Genomic DNA, 19,213 nt, shown 5'->3' on the forward strand with positions numbered 1-19,213 from the left:
GGAATTCAAAGATTATCACCGAGGCCAGCAATAGTACCCAAAACAATACCCACAATTTTGCTGCTTACGATGAAAAGAAAATGGTGGTGTATCATGGCAGGAAATATTTTAAGAGCTTTAAAACAGTATTATTTCCACAAAACGACCAAACAGATGAATTCACCAGGATACAAAGCCCAACACAGAAAGAAAACAATGAAGGAAAGTTAAGCTAAAGAAAAAAGAAAAAAAAAAAACCTAAGTTGAAACTATCATGTAAGTTTCTGACTTAAAAAAAATCCTTAATGTGATTATACTGTAGTTGGTGATTTAAAACATTAATAAATTAGGAATTTTTTACCTTGAGTTTTGATCTACTACTTTATTTTGATACTTTGGTTTGGTTTGACTTGTAGCTCTTTATCCCCCTCTCATTATTAAACAACAGTTTGTGGCTTTATTTTCTGGTCTTTTTCCTGCCAATTTTTCCTCCACATGGAACATAAATATTACTGTACTATCCAAAAAATACAACCCTGGCAATGGAAGTAAATTTATTGAATGAAGCGGCATGTACACCTTTGTTATTGAAGAAGAAAGACTAGTTTTTAACAAGAGATTATCACTTTTAGAGTAAGCCTCTTACCTCTGCCTTCCTTGGCCTATACCTCTGTTATCTTCTTGCACACTTTCAATCTCCCTGAACTCCTCCAGTAATTTTCTTATATAATGTTCAAATGTAGCCATATTTTACTGCCATCAGACCCCTCCCTATGGAGAAATTAGTTCAGGAATGAATCAGCTTCCCCATATGTAGTATAAATCATGACAGGCAGTTTTTGTTATATTTTTATTCATTATCTGTGGATTAATGATTATGAACATTCAGCAATTTTCCACTTCAAAGAATGCATTTTAAACATTGTTTTATTTTTATTTTGCTCTATGTAAATCTTGCTTATTTTCTCGATTGTGGGCACACCCATAGATAAATCAACTGTGATTAAATTTGGCAAATTTATTATAATCATAAAACCCCACAGGAATTTCTGTTTTAATGAATACAATGTTAGTTTTCACACCAGAAGTGATGTCAAATTTTAATTTTCTGAAAATAAATTTCAAATGCAAGGGTTGATTGAAAGGTTTGGAGACTAAATTAATTGCATTCATTCTGTGTCCGCTGCAGCTGCATCGTAGTGGGACAGTCAAGGTCAATGCCTTGTGACCATACACTCATAACAAGATCAGCTTCTATGCGAGTCTTTACCTGTGAGAGAATTATGTGCATTTAATTTTGTGAAATGTTTGTGAAAAGTGGACTTGTCAAATGTTGAATGGAGTCTACGGAACAATAAACAGGGCAATAGCATTCAGGTGCCGGCATTTCATAACCCCAACAAAATTTACAGGAGAGAAATATTTATTTGATGAAGACATGAAAAAATCCTATGGTGTTTGCCTTAAAGGCCATGTAAAAAATGTGTTGCTGTATGTGTCTGTGAAGTGTACAGTAAGAACGAAGGTACCTGGACAAATTATAAGTCTTTAGATGTGCAACAATAGTACTAAAGGTTTTCAATTAGCCATCAAATAAGGGATAGAAAACAAAAATGTTCATAAATTTTGAGAAATTTTCCGATATGCTCAACAATTTTTCTGATGATCTGTCATCATTTTACTATATATATATATATATATATATATATATATATATATATATATATATATATATATATGGTAAAATGACAATGTCACTTTGTTGTTTTTTTTATACAATTCTTCAAGATAAATAGTTGAGAATAAAAATGAATACTGTATTTGAAACTTCTAAAACAACTTTTTTTAATTAAACCGATTTGATCAAAGAATCATTAAATTACAAACAGGAAGACCTGACACTTCAGCTTGGTGATACCTATTTATTTTTACCTAGGTTACTTCTGTCGCATTAGCAGTGATGTTGGTTTTCTTGTTTACAAGTAGAAATCTGGACAATGGAGCTTCATTGGGAAAAACTTCGCACTTACGTTTTACAAGACACAGTGGATAATGAGATGTTGGGATAGAAGTTGGTAAAAACAAAATCGTCAGCCAGGGAAGTCAATCTGGACATTTGCAGAAACTCTGTGACTCAATGCATTGATTTAAAATCCAAGTAAAAACGGATAAGTCTGAATCACATGAGCCAAAACTATAGTAAGAGCAGGATGTTTCATTATCTGATGAACGTTGGATACCAAATCAATCTAAAATGGATTAATTGAGTTTAAGGACATACTGTATAGTATATATGTATGAGTTATTCTATATCTTATTTTGAACACACAACAAATACAAATGGCACACTCCACAAAAGGCCTAAGGCTTGTTGCCCACAATGTACAGCAGTGTTCTAGTGGGTTTTGATTCCCAAAAAGTTTTAGGAATGAGCGATTGATTAATTTTTTATTTTATTGTTATTACTTTATGTTGATTTTTCTGGACATGGCCATTCTTAAACTACAGATGTATTGCCAGGTGTGTGATATGCACATGATTCCATCGTGACTGTGTTATAATAGATGTCAGCACACAAGAAGGAGCATCCAAACTTCAACAGTTTAAAGGAATGACTTAGTAGTGCACTTGCTATTTACAAAAAAAAAGATTTTGGGTATGACTTATGTTATGTTTTGGTTTTGTTCCAATCATTGTTAACATCGCAGACTATTCTTTAGAAAATCCCTTAGTGTTTCACTACAAATCACTCCTAAAAACTCTCTACAGTATTAGAACACCACAAATTTCTAATATGAACACAACACAAGGTACTGCCAATAAGCTACTGAATTCATCCTGTCGCAATAGATGACAATGACCCCAACCACAGGGCACAATTGCCTTATTAATGCTTTTAAGAGCATGAAAATTGTGTCAACAACAGACTATGGCTGACCCTATAACCAGATCTGAGACAACTTTTCTGAAAAACTGGAGTTGCACCTGAGGCTATGTACATCAAGATGAGATGATTGATTTTCTCTTGGAAAAATGGTGGTGCATCAATTCAACAACGTTAAAGACACTTGTACTGCAAGACAAAATGAAGCTGTTCACTTTGGTCACCCATTTCCCATATTTATTGATGTTTTGGCAGAGCCAGCTTTGAAGAAGTGATACTACCTATCTGATCACAGAGGTGTGAAATGATTGTGCTGGGGTGCTTGGAATAGTGTGTTGGTGGAAATTAGTAAATGATGTTCTTTATTTCAGTACAACAATGTCCAATATGCAGTACACGCAAAACACAAAGATCTCCTCTGCTAAATAATATTGATATTAGCACACCACAATGAAATTACCAGGGAAGTAGTAGCAGTAATGGTAGTATTTTCAAATCTACAAAATACTGGTAAGAGATAGTGTTTAGGAACTGGTGATATAATTCAGTATAATGCATTTTATTATTTAGTACCTATCATGAAAACAAATATATATCAGTAGTACAATAAGTAGTGCACAGCCAAGACCAGTTAACTTGCCTACTCAAAGGACACCCAAAGAAACAGGGATATGGCCTTAGCTTTCAAGTCTAGCTGACAGGCTTCAAAATGGACGATTGTGTCATTGCTCTATTGATCAAAGCCACCAGTTCAGGCCACATAGATAGCATTTCCAGGTTATCAAATGGTAAATGTTTAATTCAATTTATTTTTCTTATAAAGCAAACTTACACTTAGAACACCACAGAACGCTATGCACATTCACCATTATAATACTGTTAAATCAAAAATATTAAATACATTCATAATACAATACAGATACACACAAGGATATAAATATACGGTTTATATATATATATATATATATTATATATATATAAATGGGTGTTGGCTTTTGTTCCCACTGTCCATTTTCTTAGTTTAAGCTTGCAGAGGTCCAGAGCCTTCTCCAATAGCATTAGACACAAGGCAAGAATCAACCCTGGATGGGGCACTCTTATAGGCATGGGTAAATTTACTCATACTGTGCCAATTTAAAGATGTTAATTAATCACAAACCCACATCAGTAAGATGTGGAAAGTAAACCAGAGTACCTGCATACAGACAGTGACAAGCTGTGACGAATCAATACTAACTTTGGTGCCACCATGCACTCAATATGCAGATAGTTAAAAAAGATGAGCTATAATACAGACAGACAGACAGACAGACAGACAGACAGACAGACAGACAGACAGACAGACAGACAGACAGACAGATAGATAGATAGATAGATAGATAGATAGATAGATAGATAGATAGATAGATAGATAGATAGATAGATAGATAGATAGATAGATTTTTCAAACTTGTTTATTCTAATACATGTTTACAAACTGGCAGCAATATGTACAAGGCAAAAAGAAACCCCAGAAGGGACTCATGTGATACTATATTAGATTATAGACCCTGGTTATTTTTCAAAGTTCTTGCACTCTTTTAGATTCCTACAGCTCCTAACCATGGTCATGTAAGTATACAGTGACACAAAGTAAAGAATGTACTTTTACAAACTGTTCTACTAGGTCTGCTTGGATTTCACTACATACATACACTAAGCACATAGCCTTTTCACTGTGTGAGCACAAAGGCTGCAGCCATATACGGTCTTCCTACCACTGTCTTTTATATGATAATGTTCATCTTAATTATATACTAAACAGTTTCAATCTATTGCCTCCCCAGCCACCATTTTTCTTGCCTTGATTCTTTTTGTGGTTCTCACACATTCACCTCTCATTGGCATAATATTTTTGAACATAGCAATACATTTCTGCTTGGATTTATACTTGAATTTGAATTTCATTTAATTTTCCTTATTAAGTAAAAAATAAGATTCCACTTAAATACAGTATAAGCAATCAGTTTAGAATGTATAGGGGCACCCCAAAAATACTGAACCATTCTTCAGCAGCAATGTGGTAACAATACTATTCACAAATATTGATGTTTCTGTGTGTCACTTCAATTAATATTCTATGAGATACAACCGAAGGCCATGACATTATTATTGTGAAGCCAGTATGTTATGTGGGTAATTGACCCTTTTAAAAAATGTAAATATATTTTTTTTTCTGTCTGGATAAATGTAGCCTTTCAGCAAATCAAGGATTAGATAAGGAGGCAGCTTTTTTATTAAATTACATGCAAACATGATAACACATGACTAATATAGGCTGGAGGCAAGTGCCAACTTTTCCACCTTCAGTTTGAATGTCCTCTAAAAAACCCTGACAAGGATCCTTAAATTGCTCTTTGCAATGGCCTAGTGCCCCTGTGGAAGGTTTTTATGGAGTCTGATTGTTTGCCATTTGTGCCTGGCACTGTTCTAATTTCTACTCATGTTCTGAAGATACGCAGAAGTTGCTTGACTGAATGTACCCTGTGATAGACAAGCACTTCATTTTGCGTTTGTTCCTGCTTTGCGGCTCTGTAGTGGTTTCAGAAAGGTGATGGATAAATATACAGTATATCATATACCTACTAAACACAAACACAATCTTGCTCAGATTTCTACCTTTCTTATTTGGCCCTTATATATATAAGACCTACTCAGTCCAACATTAAGGTCTTCACAAGGCCACAATGGAACTTGCGGATGTGCCTGTAAAGGTCCCCTGACTGAGTGAAGCGCCTCTCACACCACTTGCAGGCATGTGGCTTCTCCCGCGTATGCACCACAGCATGGCGGCTGAGGTTGTGAGAGTATTGGAAGCTTTTGCCGCACTGCCCGCATGTGTATGGCTTTTCCCCTGAGTGGGTGCGCTCGTGCCGCTTCAGAGTGTACAAGCAAGAGAAGGTCTTTCCACATTGCTGGCACGTTGGCACAGTGCCATTTGAAGGCAAACTGAGTTGTGCTTTTTCTGCTTCCTTCAAGTGTGAATCATGATGAAGCTGCAGCATCTGAGCATGCCAAAAGACTTTTTTACAAATGGAGCAAACATAGATCTGCGAAAGAGCCTCACTTGAGGTGGACATGGCTGAGGGGTTCCAATCATCATCCTCTTCACTGCTTGGCCCTGTGCCTGGCTCCGTTAACACACTGCGCTGGTGCCCAAGTACATTTAAGGAGCCATGTCTGCATTTGAGCAGGGCCATGAACCCTGTCACCACTGCCTTCCTGGGCAAATCCCCAAAGGGACGGTTTTCAGGGATTATCAGATCACTGTCCTCTTGCTCTGACAGGAAATCATGTTCTTCCTTAACAAGTGACTTGGTGCCCTGCTGCTGGTTGTCTGTAGCCAGCTGTCCTGAGACACAGGAGGTAAGTAGGAAATTGCTGCTTGACAGTGACTTCACAGACAAATCCAGAGCCGACTCAACCTGATTGGAGGACTTGGACCTCTGGGACACCGATCCCATTGAACCAGCGACATCAGCTTTTATTTTTCCAGCTGTTCGGCCATAGGACTTGGCCTCCGCTGACACATAATTGACACATACATGGCCCTGTGATGCGCCAGGGTGACCGTTAGCCTCCTGTCTGCTCTGCGCTGCCCGTTCACAATCTGTGCCACTCGGATCAAACTTGAGACTCTTTGCATCAGAATATAACTGGCGCTGCTGCCAGGGCAAACTCCAGTACAGTTTCTGTTGGTGCTTATATAACTCTAAATTGCAAGCCTCCTCCAAGTGGCCATTTGGGCCAATTTCCTTACTGACATCCCGTAACACACTCATCTCCTTGTCCTTCAGTTTACCTTTGCAAACTTTCACAATGTCATACATGTGCAGGTAGCTGGCAGCAGCCAAGACATCTTCTGTGGGGAGATTGTGGACTTCCAACCTCCCTTCATACATAAATTCAAGTAGCAGGCTAAAAGCTGGTGCCGTGACAATGTCACTGTTCAGATAAACAACGTCTCTCTTGTCCAGCTGTTCTTTGTAGAAGAGGTGAAAATAGACGCTGCAAGAGGCCAGAACTGCCCGATGGGCTTGAAACCGTGTATCTCCAACAAGAACAGTGCAGTCGCACAGGAAACCCTGGTGACGCTGCTCACTCAGACAGCGCAGCAACTGCCGGCTGTGCTCTGGGAACTCCATAACCTAATCAAAACAGGAAGAACCGGATATGAAACAAAGAAAAGAAAGCTATTCTGAAGAGGAATTACAGTAAAGTAGGAACACGCCGCCAGTTTGCATCAACACAGCATAACAGATTACTCATCATAGGACAAAGGAGAGCATATGTGTTCATTAAGTCAAAATTCAAAAGGCCATTTAGATTTGTATTTAAAAAATATACAATAGATGGATTGGCCATTCTAAACTGGTCTAATGGGGTAAGTGTGTGTGTCCCATGCAAGGCACTTTCCTGTCTTTCTACCAGGATAAGCCTAAATTTCCTGTGACACTTTACTGGAAAAAACTGGTGAAGAAAATGTATTGATGGATGGATGGATAGACAGATGGATGGATGGACAGTAACACATGTGTAATGGTCTAAAGCCTCATCAATGTTTGGTTATTGCCTTTCATCCATTATGACAAAAATTTCCCTGTAAATCTATAAACCTTTTATAACAGGATAGGCTCTCCATCACCCTGTTATGACAAATATTCATGTGTAATGGACTGGCATTCCTTCCAGGTTGGTTACTGCCCCTGGGATAGATCCTGACTTGTTTCAATTGAGTATAAGGCAGGAACAGAAAGTGAATAAATAAATGTAAGGATGGATGGATAGTAACATATTTATAATGGACTGGTGTCCTAACTGGTTTTGCTTCTTTCCTTATGTTCATTACACCTGGTACAGGCTCTCCATGATCATATTATGGAAAAAGACGAATAGCAAATTGGATAAATACACGTGTAATGGTCCTAGTCACCCTTTTAGGGTTGGTTCCTGCCTTACCACCACTGCTACTGAAATAGATTCTGACTTTGTACAACTGAGTATTAAAAAAGCAAAAAGAGAAAGTGGATGAATGAAAGTATGGATGATGGCATGTGTTATGGGCTGGTACCCTATCCAGCACTGGCTCCAGCCTTTCATCCATTAGAGCCAAAACAGGTTTTCCATGAACTTGTTACAAGAAATGCAGGGTAAGAAAATGTGAAGATAGATGAATGGTAATACTGGTGTAACATTAGAACTACAATATGGGAATAAACTATGGATTACTGCAATTGTACATTGAAAAAGCAGAAATGCTTTGGATGGATCTGCGGTGGGTTGGCGCCCTGCCCAGGGTTTGTTTCCTGCCTTGCGCCCTGTGTTGGCTGGGATTGGCTCCAACAGACCCCGGGACCCTGTAGTTAAGATATAGCGGATTGGATAATGGATGGATGGATGGATGGCTTTGGATGGATGGTGACACCTTTTTAAATGCCTGACATCTTATCCAGGCTTTGTTTCCGTCTTGTAACCACTGCTACTGGGATAGGCTCTGGCTCATTGCAACCTTGTCTTATAAAAAGTGGAAACGAAAGTGAATGAGTAAAATCATGGATGGATGGACACTTCATGGTTACATGATACACTGATTTGGTGAATTGCACAGAAACTATACCATTTTTACAAAGCTCCACACTATTCATTAAAGCAAGGTTTGTGAGCTGGAGGATTACAGATTTTTAATACAGCCTGTTTGTAAATTTCATACTGAAATCAAATTTAATTAGCTTTCTTGGTTCGACTTTTTACATTGACAATTCCTGTCAGAGTTAAAATAGGTTTTGAAATATTGTAAACATTTTTCAGCATTGTTATCCTTTTCAGTTAACAAATGATTTTTGCTTGTCAAGCATTCTGGTCAAGACATTGAAATGTAAAAGGAGGGCGCTGAATCAGTTCCATAGCCGATTTTCAGTGTGAACCTGAACACTTAACTTGTTTGTGCTCAGATTATACATATAGACTTTGCTGGAGTGTTTCTGTTTGTAAAGTGCCCTAAGATGGTACTATATAAAAGGACGCACATTTGGGAAGTACTGTAAAAAAGAATAAGTGATTGGTGTCTCACCATGAGTCACGGGCAAAAACGAAGATGTGATTTCCACACCTGAGATTATACCAGTGCTAACTGCACATCATTGAAATTTAAACAATAATATTGGAACATCCTCAAACATAAAAAACAGAATATATCCCAGTGGTAGCCTTGCATAATAATATACTTCAGCACCAACGTACCTTAAAAAGGGAACGTTTACACCGTCACATATCTAGGAAATAACAACAGTGAAAAATGAAAACTGATTAGACAGGTGCTAATTGTTTTAAATAATGTAACACATATGATTAAGAGATTAATAAAATTCTACATTCTCGGACACGCTCATTCCAATTTAATGTCTAGAATATATAATATATAAAACAAGAAAACTGCGGAGCTTCAGGGGTAGCGCACACTATGCCACGCACACCTAGATTTTCGCCACTTTGGAAACTTTTGCGAATAATGATTTAATCAAATATAAAAAGGGACAGTATTGCCTCAAGTGGACATAGGCGCCTTTTTTGTTTATCTGATTATTACTTAGTCCACTCTCTGTCAGAAAATTGTTGACCTGTCCAGGGTTTGCCCATGCTCTTGCACCCAAGGTGCTCACGAACATACCGTTATAAAACACTGATCAAGTTGTTTTTCTTTGCCATTCCACCAGCCCAAAAAAACCACCAACCTACACTGATCCACTTTTCAAGGCTACCCAATGTTTACCTCTGTCTGATGTTCGACTACCTATATACGTGAAAAATTAGATCGGTATATAAACTCACAGTGCTGGCTTGCTGTCCAGGGTTGAACCATAGAACGTTCTGAAAGCAGTCAAAAGCTTTAACAGTACAGAACGTGCAACGCACACACACTCAGGCGGTGTTCATTCAGAAACATTTCGCAAACTGTTTGAAAAGTGTAACGCGTAAAAAATAAAATAAAATTGTAAAACCTTTCTTTTTGATGCAACCAACAGTGGTTCAGGTTTTCTTTTGGGCATCCAATTGGATACCCTGGCATTCCTTTTTGGTACCAAGACCGTGCTGGAACAGAAGGAGGTCCTGGGAGTGCCACTATAATTACAGCAGGTCTTCAAAAAAAATATGCACAGCTTGCTCATTGCAAAGGCTCCATTTCGCTCCTGCATCTCACAGACGTACTACACTTGCCAACAGTGCACTTTTCTTTTCCTTAGGTCACTCATCGTTGCCAACTTCTCACAGGTTCCCTAAAAAAGTGACGCACCTCTATTAAATGGCACCGGTCTTTGTAGGGCGTCTCCGGGATGTGCGCTGCCCTTTTCAACTTACCCACTGACCCGTCATAAATAAGAACGGACGGGCAAAGTGGAATGAATCCACTGGAAATCAGTTTAGTAGTAAGTGCAGTGAAAGAAAACCGGATAAACTTCAGGGAAGTTCCGCCCGCGCGTCTCTTACTGCTGTAACATACTTACATGGAATAAACAAAGACTGAGCAGAAGGAAAGAGCTGAAGACTTGACGTCCTGCAAGCGGCAGAGGTCCCCTTGGGCGAAGCAGCCGAGTCTCGATTGATCAGGGTGTGCGTCCTTTAGCTTGCCAGCCCTCTATGTTTGTTATTCAGGTGGCAACGGGCAGTCTCGCGATAGTGCCCATGGCAGTGAAGGTAAGTTGGCGAGGGGAAGAAGGGGGGTAAGGAGTCACAGGGCATGGCCTCGGCGCTTTTCTTTCTGTTCACTCTTACTAATCAAGTAGCTCTCATTAGTCTGATTACATCCTTAAAAGGTGGAATCTAAAAAAAAATAAATACTAAAATATGCTAAATACTTCAGCATTTAGACCATGTTCAAGAAATGTATTTTATATATATCCTGAGGGATTTGGGATGGAATGTTTGTATGTTTGATGATCTGCACATCATTCTTAGAACTGATACAAATGCACCACAGAAGAATAATATGACTATGGTGGTAGAGATCTGAGAAATATTCAACCAAATACGCAAAGAAAACTTAAGGTGGAGGTCCCAGGTTCATACAAGATAACTACTGTAATTGTTGTTTTTGGGTCACACCATCTATTCATTTCCTGAATCCCTCCTATGGATTTTTGTACTCACATACATATTGAGGTTTTAGGGAGTTGCTTGGTGCTGGAGAATCACACTATTGGACAACTGAAGGCTGCCAAGAACCTGATCAAGTAAAATGAGAGGCTCAACTGGCACATTATTGCAAGGATTATAGGATCTTATGCCAGCAGATAGGAAGGTACAAAAAGTGTGACAGACATGAGGAAGATTTAGATTTGGTTTAAGGCATTATCAACTCTGTGGTGGCTGCGCCTTACCTACAACACTGCTGGGTCCTCGATTGGTGAAGAAATTATGAACGATTATAAACTATGCCTGTGGAATACTGGTAATTGACAATTCTGAAGTAAGGTCATGTGGTAGCAAAGGATTCGAGTTGAGGGACAGTGCCATTAAATCAGACATTTCTTTGACATTGGACAGATAACAATGAATGTCCAAAATGCAGGAATGATTAAGGAGACTGGTGCAGGAAATTGGGGGTGGTGCAACTTTTTTTTTTTTTTAAATGCGTTTGGTGTATAATAAATAAGTTACTATAGGCAAATGTCTTTTGAGGGACATAATACTATATGGTCAAAGATGTTAATTTGATTTTTTACTTGTTATTGATTGTCTGGATGACGTATGATTGTAGCAGAGGTGATGGTGGTAAACAAAAAGGTCTCAAAGAAACCCAATGGCTGTTATATCATACCAAGGCTGTTAATCAGCCCTAGGTGGTACTAGCACATTGAAAGGCTACCTTAGCAGTAGGGTATCCAAGGCAGGTTGTGTTTTTGCCTATTTTCTTAATTAAAACCCATTTTGTGCTAGTAAAGTGACATTTAAATACATGACCTTGCTTGAGTCTACTTGCATTCTGCCAAAACCCCAAATTTCTGATAGAGCATATTTTATTGCGATACAAACAGTAAGTGTCTGTGATCTACAGATGGCTGGCTCACTCTCCACAAACACCTTGTACAAAATTCCACGGCTCATTTTGTTTTGTTTTTTTTAAACACAAGAACAAACACTTCCTTCACACCATGGTCTTCCTTTTTTCCCCACTGTCAATGAAGCCCTTGCTAAATGCTTACATTCTGAATGATCTCTCTTAGTCCCTGCCAAATAAGACTACCGCCATTCTACTCCCAACTCCAAACACCTTTGTTTGGAAGTCAGTAGAGCTTTCAAACTTCCTTCTGGAATTATTTTGGGTTCTTAGTCTTGAAATGCAGTCAGGATCAGAAACGTTCCATAAAACTCATATAGGGCAACTCTATTCCTATAATATAAGGGCAAGATCACGCTGTGATGGGGTAACCTACAGTAGGAGACTGCACACAAAACAGTAGGCCACCCACAAGCTTTTAGTACATTCAGAGCATAGGCAGCTTCGTTGATTTACACAGAGTCAAACAGGGAAAGGTGAAACTGAACCAGCAAAAATGAGGTTTAAAGTCCAGAGCCTCTTCCACTAGAGGGAGACATTGCATACACAATACCATCCATCCAGAATCCAACCCGCTATATCCTAACAACAGGGTCACGGGGGTCTGCTGGAGCCAATCCCAGCCAACACAGGGCGCAAGGCAGGAAACAAACCCCAGGCAAGGTGCCAGCCCACCGCAGGGCGCGCACACACACACCAAGCACACACGGGACAATTTAGAATTGCCAATGCACCTAACCTGCATGTCTTTGGACTGTGGGAGGAAACCTGAGCACCCGGAGGAAACCCACGCAGACACGGGGAGAAGCCTACACAATACTAAACTAAAAAAACTGAAAAATCAATGACTACCATTTAGGTTTATTAGCCATTGTAAAATCAAATTTGTGTGTGATTCATCACACAATAGCAAACCACTTGTAAATAAATATACATGACATTTAGTAAGTAATTTCTAAAGGGGTCGTTAAGGCACAATTTAGTCTGAATTTTTAAAACATGAAATAGCATGGCACATATATGTCACACAGTCCTCAACTCTGTAAAGCCAAACTTTTGAAGTCTTTTTATTATTTGGTTTTTCTTCTTTTCAAGCGTGCATATACTGGGTTCATGTATTTGTTAATGGCATTTTCATTTGATGGCCACAATTCAGCTAGCTCTCTGGCACTATTAGTATTTGCCCTAAATCTTACTTGCACAGTATGCCAGTTAAATGACTTTAAGACCAACACCCTTCAAACTCCATCTTACTAATCCAACCCTCTTATACCCACCTACCCCCACCCCTTCGTCATTTGCTAGATATTGCATTTGATTCCTGTATGTCTAATCAGTTTCTTCTAATGACAACACCTGGTAAGTAACGAAAGCTCAGAAATAAAAAACTGTAATAAGATACATTAATTATTTTCTCCCTTTGTATATTTACAGCTAGAAATCCGCAAACTGTTTCTAAGACCTTCGCTTATATATATATATATATATATATATACTAGGGGGCTCCCCCACCTGCTCGCTTCGCTCGCCAACCCCTGGTGTTGGGGCATGACAAAGAGTGAGATGTATGAATGAGATATAGAATAGTGTGAAGGTGTGGATGATGCATATAGAAAGCAAACAATAAAGTGTCTGGTACAGTGTAATGGTTTATTGGAATATTTCTTTGTACACAACATTAGTAGTAAAGATGTTGTCTTGTCCTTGAATGAGTATTCCTTGGCATGGAGCATTTATAACTTTAACTTTAACGTCAGATGAACGTCGAACATGTGAGAAGGCAACATAAAGTTGTCCATGTCCAAAAACGGGTTCAGAGAGGTAGATGCCAACCTTGTCCATGGTTTGTCCTTGTGATTTGTTGATGGTCATGGCAAATGTAGGTTTAATGGGGAACTGTCGGCGTTTCAATATAAAAGGTAATTCTAGGTCAGAACTTGTATGGTTAATTCTAGGAATCAGAACAGTATTGTTAGCATGTGATCCTGTAAGAACTGTCGCTTGAATAACATTGTGTGTCATGGTGTTGACGACTAAACGTGTACCATTGCATAAACCCTGTTAAGTGTTAAGGTTTCTTAATAGCATGATTATTGTTCCGTTTTTAAGGCTAAGATTGTGTTGTGGTAATCCGGCTGGGTTAATAGTGTTCAAATATTGTAAGGGGAAATTAAGATGGCCCCCTCCTTTAACCGTCACCTTATCGTGGTGGAGGGGTTTGCGTGTCCCAATGATCCTAGGAGCTCTGTTGTCCGGGGCTTTATGCCCCTGGTAGGGCCACCCAAGGCAAACTGGTCCTAAGTGAGGGATGAGACAAAGAGCGGTTAAACAAACCTCCTATGAAGAAAAACAATTTTGGACGGCGTTTTCCCTTGCCCGGACGCGGGTCACCGGGGCCCCACTCTGGAGCCAGGCCTGGAGGTGGGGCTCGATGGCGAGCGCCTGGTGGCCGGGCCTGCACCCATGGGGCTCGGCCAGGCACAGCCCGAAGAGGCAACGTGGGTCCCCCTTCCCATGGGCTCACCACCTATGGGAGGGGCCAAGGAGGTCGGGTGCAGTGTGAGTTGGGTGGTGGCCGAAGGCGGGGACCTTGGCGGTCCGATCCTCGGCTACAGAAACTGGCTCCTGGGACGTGGAATGTCACCTCTCTGAAGGGGAAGGAGCCTGAGCTAGTGCGCGAAGTTGAGAGGTTCCGGCTAGATATAGTCGGGCTCACCTCGACGCACAGCTTGGACTCTGGAACCAATCTCCTTGAGAGGGGCTGGACTCTCTACCACTCTGGAGTTGCCCCCGGTGAGAGGCGCCGAGCAGGTGTGGGTATACTTATTGCCTCCCGACTTGGAGCCTGTACATTGGGGTTTACCCCAGTAGACGAGAGGGTAGCCTCCCTTCGCCTTCGGGTGGGGGGACGGGTCCTAACTGTTGTTTGTGCGTATGCACCGAACAGCAGTTCGGAGTACCCACCCTTTTTGGAGTCCCTGGAGGGGGTGCTAGAGGGCATACCTTCTGGGGACTCCCTCGTTCTGCTGGGAGACTTCAATGCTCACGTGGGCAATGACAGTGAGACCTGGAAGGGCGTGATTGGGAGGAATGGCCCCCCTGATCTGAACCCGAGCTGTGTTTTGTTATTGGACTTCTGTGCTCGTCACGGATTGTCCATAACGAACACCATGTTCAAGCATAGGGGTGTTCATATGTGCATTTGGCACCAGGACACCCTAGGCCTCAGTTCGATGATCGACTTTGTGGTCGTGTCGTCGGACTTGCGGCCACATGTCTTGGACACTCGGGTGAAGAGAGGGGCAGAGCTGTCAACTGATCACCACCTGGTGGTGAGTTGGCTTCGATGGTGGGGGAGGATGCCGGTCAGGCGTGGTAGGCCCAAACGTGTTGTGAGGGTCTGCTGGGAACGTCTGGCAGAGCCCCCTGTCAGAAGTAGCTTCAACTCCCACCTCCGGCAGAACTTCGACCACATCCCGAGGGAGGTGGGGGACATTGAGTCCGAATGGGCCATGTTCCGTGCCTCTATTGTTGAGGCAGCTGACCGGAGCTGTGGCCGTAAGGTGGTCGGTGCCTGTCGTGGCGGCAATCCCCGAACCCACTGGTGGACACCGGCGGTGAAGGATGCCGTCAAGCTGAAGAAGGAGTCCTACAGGACCCTTTTGTCCTGTGGGACCCCGGAGGCAGCTGATAGGTACCGGCAGGCCAAGCGGAATGCGGCTTTGGTGGTTGCTGAGGCAAAAACTCGGGCGTGGGAGGAGTTTGGGGAGGCCATGGAGAATGACTTTCGGACGGCTTCGAGGAGATTCTGGTCCACCATCCGGCGTCTCAGGAAGGGGAAGCAGTGCAGTGTCAACACTGTATATGGTGGAGATGGTGCGCTGCTGACCTCGACTCGGGACGTTGTGGGTCGGTGGGGGGAATACTTCGAAGACCTCCTCAATCCCATTAACATGCCTTCCAATGAGGAAGCAGAGCCTGGGGACTCAGAGGTGGGCTCCCCCATCTCTGGGACTGAGGTCACCGAGGTGGTCAAAAAACTCCTTGGTGGCAGGGCCCCGGGGGTGGATGAGATACGCCCGGAGTTCCTCAAGGCTCTGGATGTTGTAGGACTGTCTTGGCTGACACGCCTCTGCAACATCGCATGGACATCAGGGACAGTGCCTCTGGATTGGCAGACCAGGGTGGTGGTCCCCCTCTTTAAGAAGGGGGATCGGAGGGTGTGTTCCAACTACAGAGGGATCACACTCCTCAGCCTCCCTGGAAAAGTCTATTCAGGGGTCCTGGAGAGGAGGGTCCGTCGGATAGTCGAGCCTCGGATTCAGGAGGAACAGTGTGGTTTTCGTCCTGGTCGCGGAACAGTGGACCAGCTCTATACCCTTAGCAGGGTCCTGGAGGGTGCATGGGAGTTTGCCCAACCAGTCTACATGTGTTTTGTGGACTTAGAAAAGGCATTCGACCGTGTCCCTCGGGGAATCCTGTGGGGGGTACTCCGAGAGTATGGGGTACCGGCCCCCCTGATAAGGGCTGTTCAGTCCCTGTACGATCAGTGCCAGAGCTTGGTCCGCATTGCCGGCAGTAAGTCGAACCCGTTTCCAGTGAGAGTTGGACTCCGCCAGGGCTGCCCTTTGTCACCGATTCTGTTCATAACTTTTATGGACAGAATTTCTAGGCGCAGCCAGGGTGTTGAGGGGGTCCGGTTTGGTGGGCTCAGGATTGGGTCACTGCTTTTTGCAGATGATGTTGTCCTGTTTGCTTCATCAGGCCGTGATCTTCAGCTCTCTCTGGATCGGTTCGCAGCCGAGTGTGAAGCGGCTGGGATGAGAATCAGCACCTCCAAATCCGAGACCATGGTCCTCAACCGGAAAAGGGTGGAGTGCCCTCTCAGGGTTGGTAGCGAGATCCTGCCCCAAGTGGAGGAGTTCAAGTATCTCGGGGTCTTGTTCACGAGTGAGGGAAGAATGGAGCGTGAGATCGACAGGCGGATCGGTGCGGCATCCGCAGTAATGCGGGGCGTTGCATCGGTCTGTCGTGGTGAAAAAGGAGCTGAGCCGCAAGGCGAAGCTCTCAATTTACCAGTCGATCTATGTTCCTACCCTCACCTATGGTCATGAGCTATGGGTAGTGACCGAAAGAACGAGATCGCGAATACAAGCGGCTGAAATGAGTTTCCTCCGCAGGGTGTCTGGGCTTTCCCTTAAAGATAGGGCGAGAAGCTCGGTCATCCGGGAGGGGCTCAGAGTAGAGCTGCTGCTCCTCCGCATCGAGGGGAGTCAGACGAGGTGGCTCGGCATCTGATCAGGATGCCTCCTGGACGCCTCCCTGGTGAGGTGTTCCAGGCACGTCCAACCGGGAGGAGGCCCCGGGGAAGACCCAGGACACGCTGGAGGGACTATGTCTCTTGACTGGCCTGGGAACGCCTTGGGATTCTCCCGGAAGAGCTAGAAGAAGTGGCCGGGGAGAGGGAAGTCTGGGCATCTCTGCTCAAGCTGCTGCCCCCGCGACCCGACCTCGGATAAGCGGGAGACAATGGATGGATGGAATTAAGATGGTCATTGTCGTCATCAGAGTCAACTTTGTCAGAGCTTAGAAAGAGTTGTGCCTCTCCAGGAAGTAATGCAATGACCTGGTTATTTATGTGATCAACATTAATATTTTTTGGACATAATATAGTGCGTTGTGTTAAAAGGGGTATTTGGTCTAATGAGATTGCTGTTCCAAATATCTCCGTAACTAAGTCGTCGCAGATAAAGGATTGAGGAATCGTAATAATATCTGGGTGAAGTCCATCTGTATTGGTGAGTGTACCATTTCCCAGTTGTAATAACCAATTGTTATATTCTGGATCTGGACATCGCATGTTTTGTACTAACTGTATCGTTTGAAAGCAATGCCAATTGTCTGCGTATTTTAAGGTGGAATGAACAATAGCTGAGCGCATGGCATGTGGAACAATAGCCAAGCATTGTCTAAAATCACCTCCTAATAAAAGTACTTTTCCTCCAAAGGGAATATTATTATTCATCAATGGTTGTAGAAGTTTATCAATGGTGTTGAGTAAGTGACTGGATGTTATTGTACATTCATCAATAATTAACAGTTTTGCAAGACGGATGTCACGGGCATTGCTACTGTGCATGTTCATAGTGGATACCGATGTCTCTGTGATTGGGACCGGTATTTTGAATAAGGAGTGACATGTACGACCATTTATTAACAAATTAGCTGCTACTCCCGTTGTAGACGTCTGCGTTTATTTATGTTGTCTCTTCGCTGCCGTTTTTGTATGTCTGAGACGCGAGGTCTTTCGTTTTGAACCGTGCCTGTTTCGATGCAGCACTTTGAGACGCGCGCTGTATGCGTCTACGTTCAGTGTGTCTGTCCATTTGGGCTCGTCTCTGTAACTGGGTTAGTTGAGCTTTGCGTTTTTGGAGTCGAGACATTTTTTCTTCCGGAGTTTCAGAAGCGCGTTGTAGGCACGGCCATGTATTTTGTTTTTTCATGTGGGTTCGTGTGTTTGGTCCCGTTATCCGAGCCGTATCGTTTTGTACCCGTGATCGTGAATTCATGACTTGTTTGTTCTTCAGTGTGAGAAATATGGATAAGTAATAAGGAGGATCGCACTCACTGTTAATATGGAGCCTTTTCTGCGGTTGAACGGTTAATAGTGCTTCATTGTAATGAGATCCACCAATGCTGCATAGTGTGAAGGTGTTGAGATGACGTATGTTTAATACGGACGGTTCCTTCAGAAATGGGGCTTTGGGTGTCATTTCTTATTGATGTTAGTGTGGTTGTGGGTCTGAATCGTTGTTTTTGTGAACGTTTCGTGTGCTATGTCCGTAGTTTGTCCCGTTTCGTGTCTAATGGGCTTTGTGTGGCGGTCACAGCTTCTTTTTTTTGTGTGCTAGGGGCTTGTTGAATCCTCCTCTTTGTGTGCGTCCCGTTTCGTGTGCAAGCGCCTTGGTCTGGGGGGGGGGGGGGGTTGCTTGGCGGGGGTGGTGGGATTGGTGGGGCGCGAGCGGCTTCTTTTTTTTGTGTGCTAGGGGCTTCTTGAATCCTCCTCTTTGTGTGTGTCCCGTCCGTTGCTTGTAGGGGGGGGGGGGTTGCTTGGAGGTGGGGGTGGGATTTGTGGGGCGCGAGCGGCTTCTTTTTTTTTGTGTGCTAGGGGCTTGTGGAATCCTCCTCTTTGTGTGTGTCCCGTTTCGTGTGCAATGGGTTTCGTGCGGCGCTGTGTGCATCGCCGGCGTCTGACT

The 19,213-nt window shown here is 42.7% G+C and overlaps 1 protein-coding gene across 3 annotated transcripts; it reads right to left on the reverse strand.

Annotated features, from left to right (window-relative positions):
- Window positions 1-4,218: 4,218 nt before the first annotated feature.
- On the reverse strand, window positions 4,219-10,756 carry LOC114666945 (zinc finger and BTB domain-containing protein 18.2-like). 3 transcript variants are annotated; one of them, XM_028821998.2, is made up of 3 exons: window positions 10,405-10,756; window positions 9,143-9,174; window positions 4,219-7,050 (listed from the first exon to the last, which is right to left on the reverse strand). In XM_028821998.2, the coding sequence occupies exon 3, from the start codon at window positions 7,045-7,047 to the stop codon at window positions 5,557-5,559; it is 1,491 nt and encodes a 496-aa protein (XP_028677831.2). In that variant the 5' UTR covers window positions 7,048-7,050; window positions 9,143-9,174; window positions 10,405-10,756; the 3' UTR covers window positions 4,219-5,556. The 3 variants fall into 3 exon arrangements, with proteins under 3 accessions (XP_028677831.2, XP_051776038.1, XP_051776039.1); XM_051920078.1 differs by having other exon boundaries at window positions 8,973-9,174; XM_051920079.1 differs by lacking the exon at window positions 9,143-9,174.
- Window positions 10,757-19,213: the final 8,457 nt, after the last annotated feature.

Source organism: Erpetoichthys calabaricus, chromosome 16 (assembly GCF_900747795.2).
Source record: "Erpetoichthys calabaricus chromosome 16, fErpCal1.3, whole genome shotgun sequence".
Taxonomy (NCBI): Eukaryota; Metazoa; Chordata; class Cladistia; order Polypteriformes; family Polypteridae; genus Erpetoichthys; species Erpetoichthys calabaricus.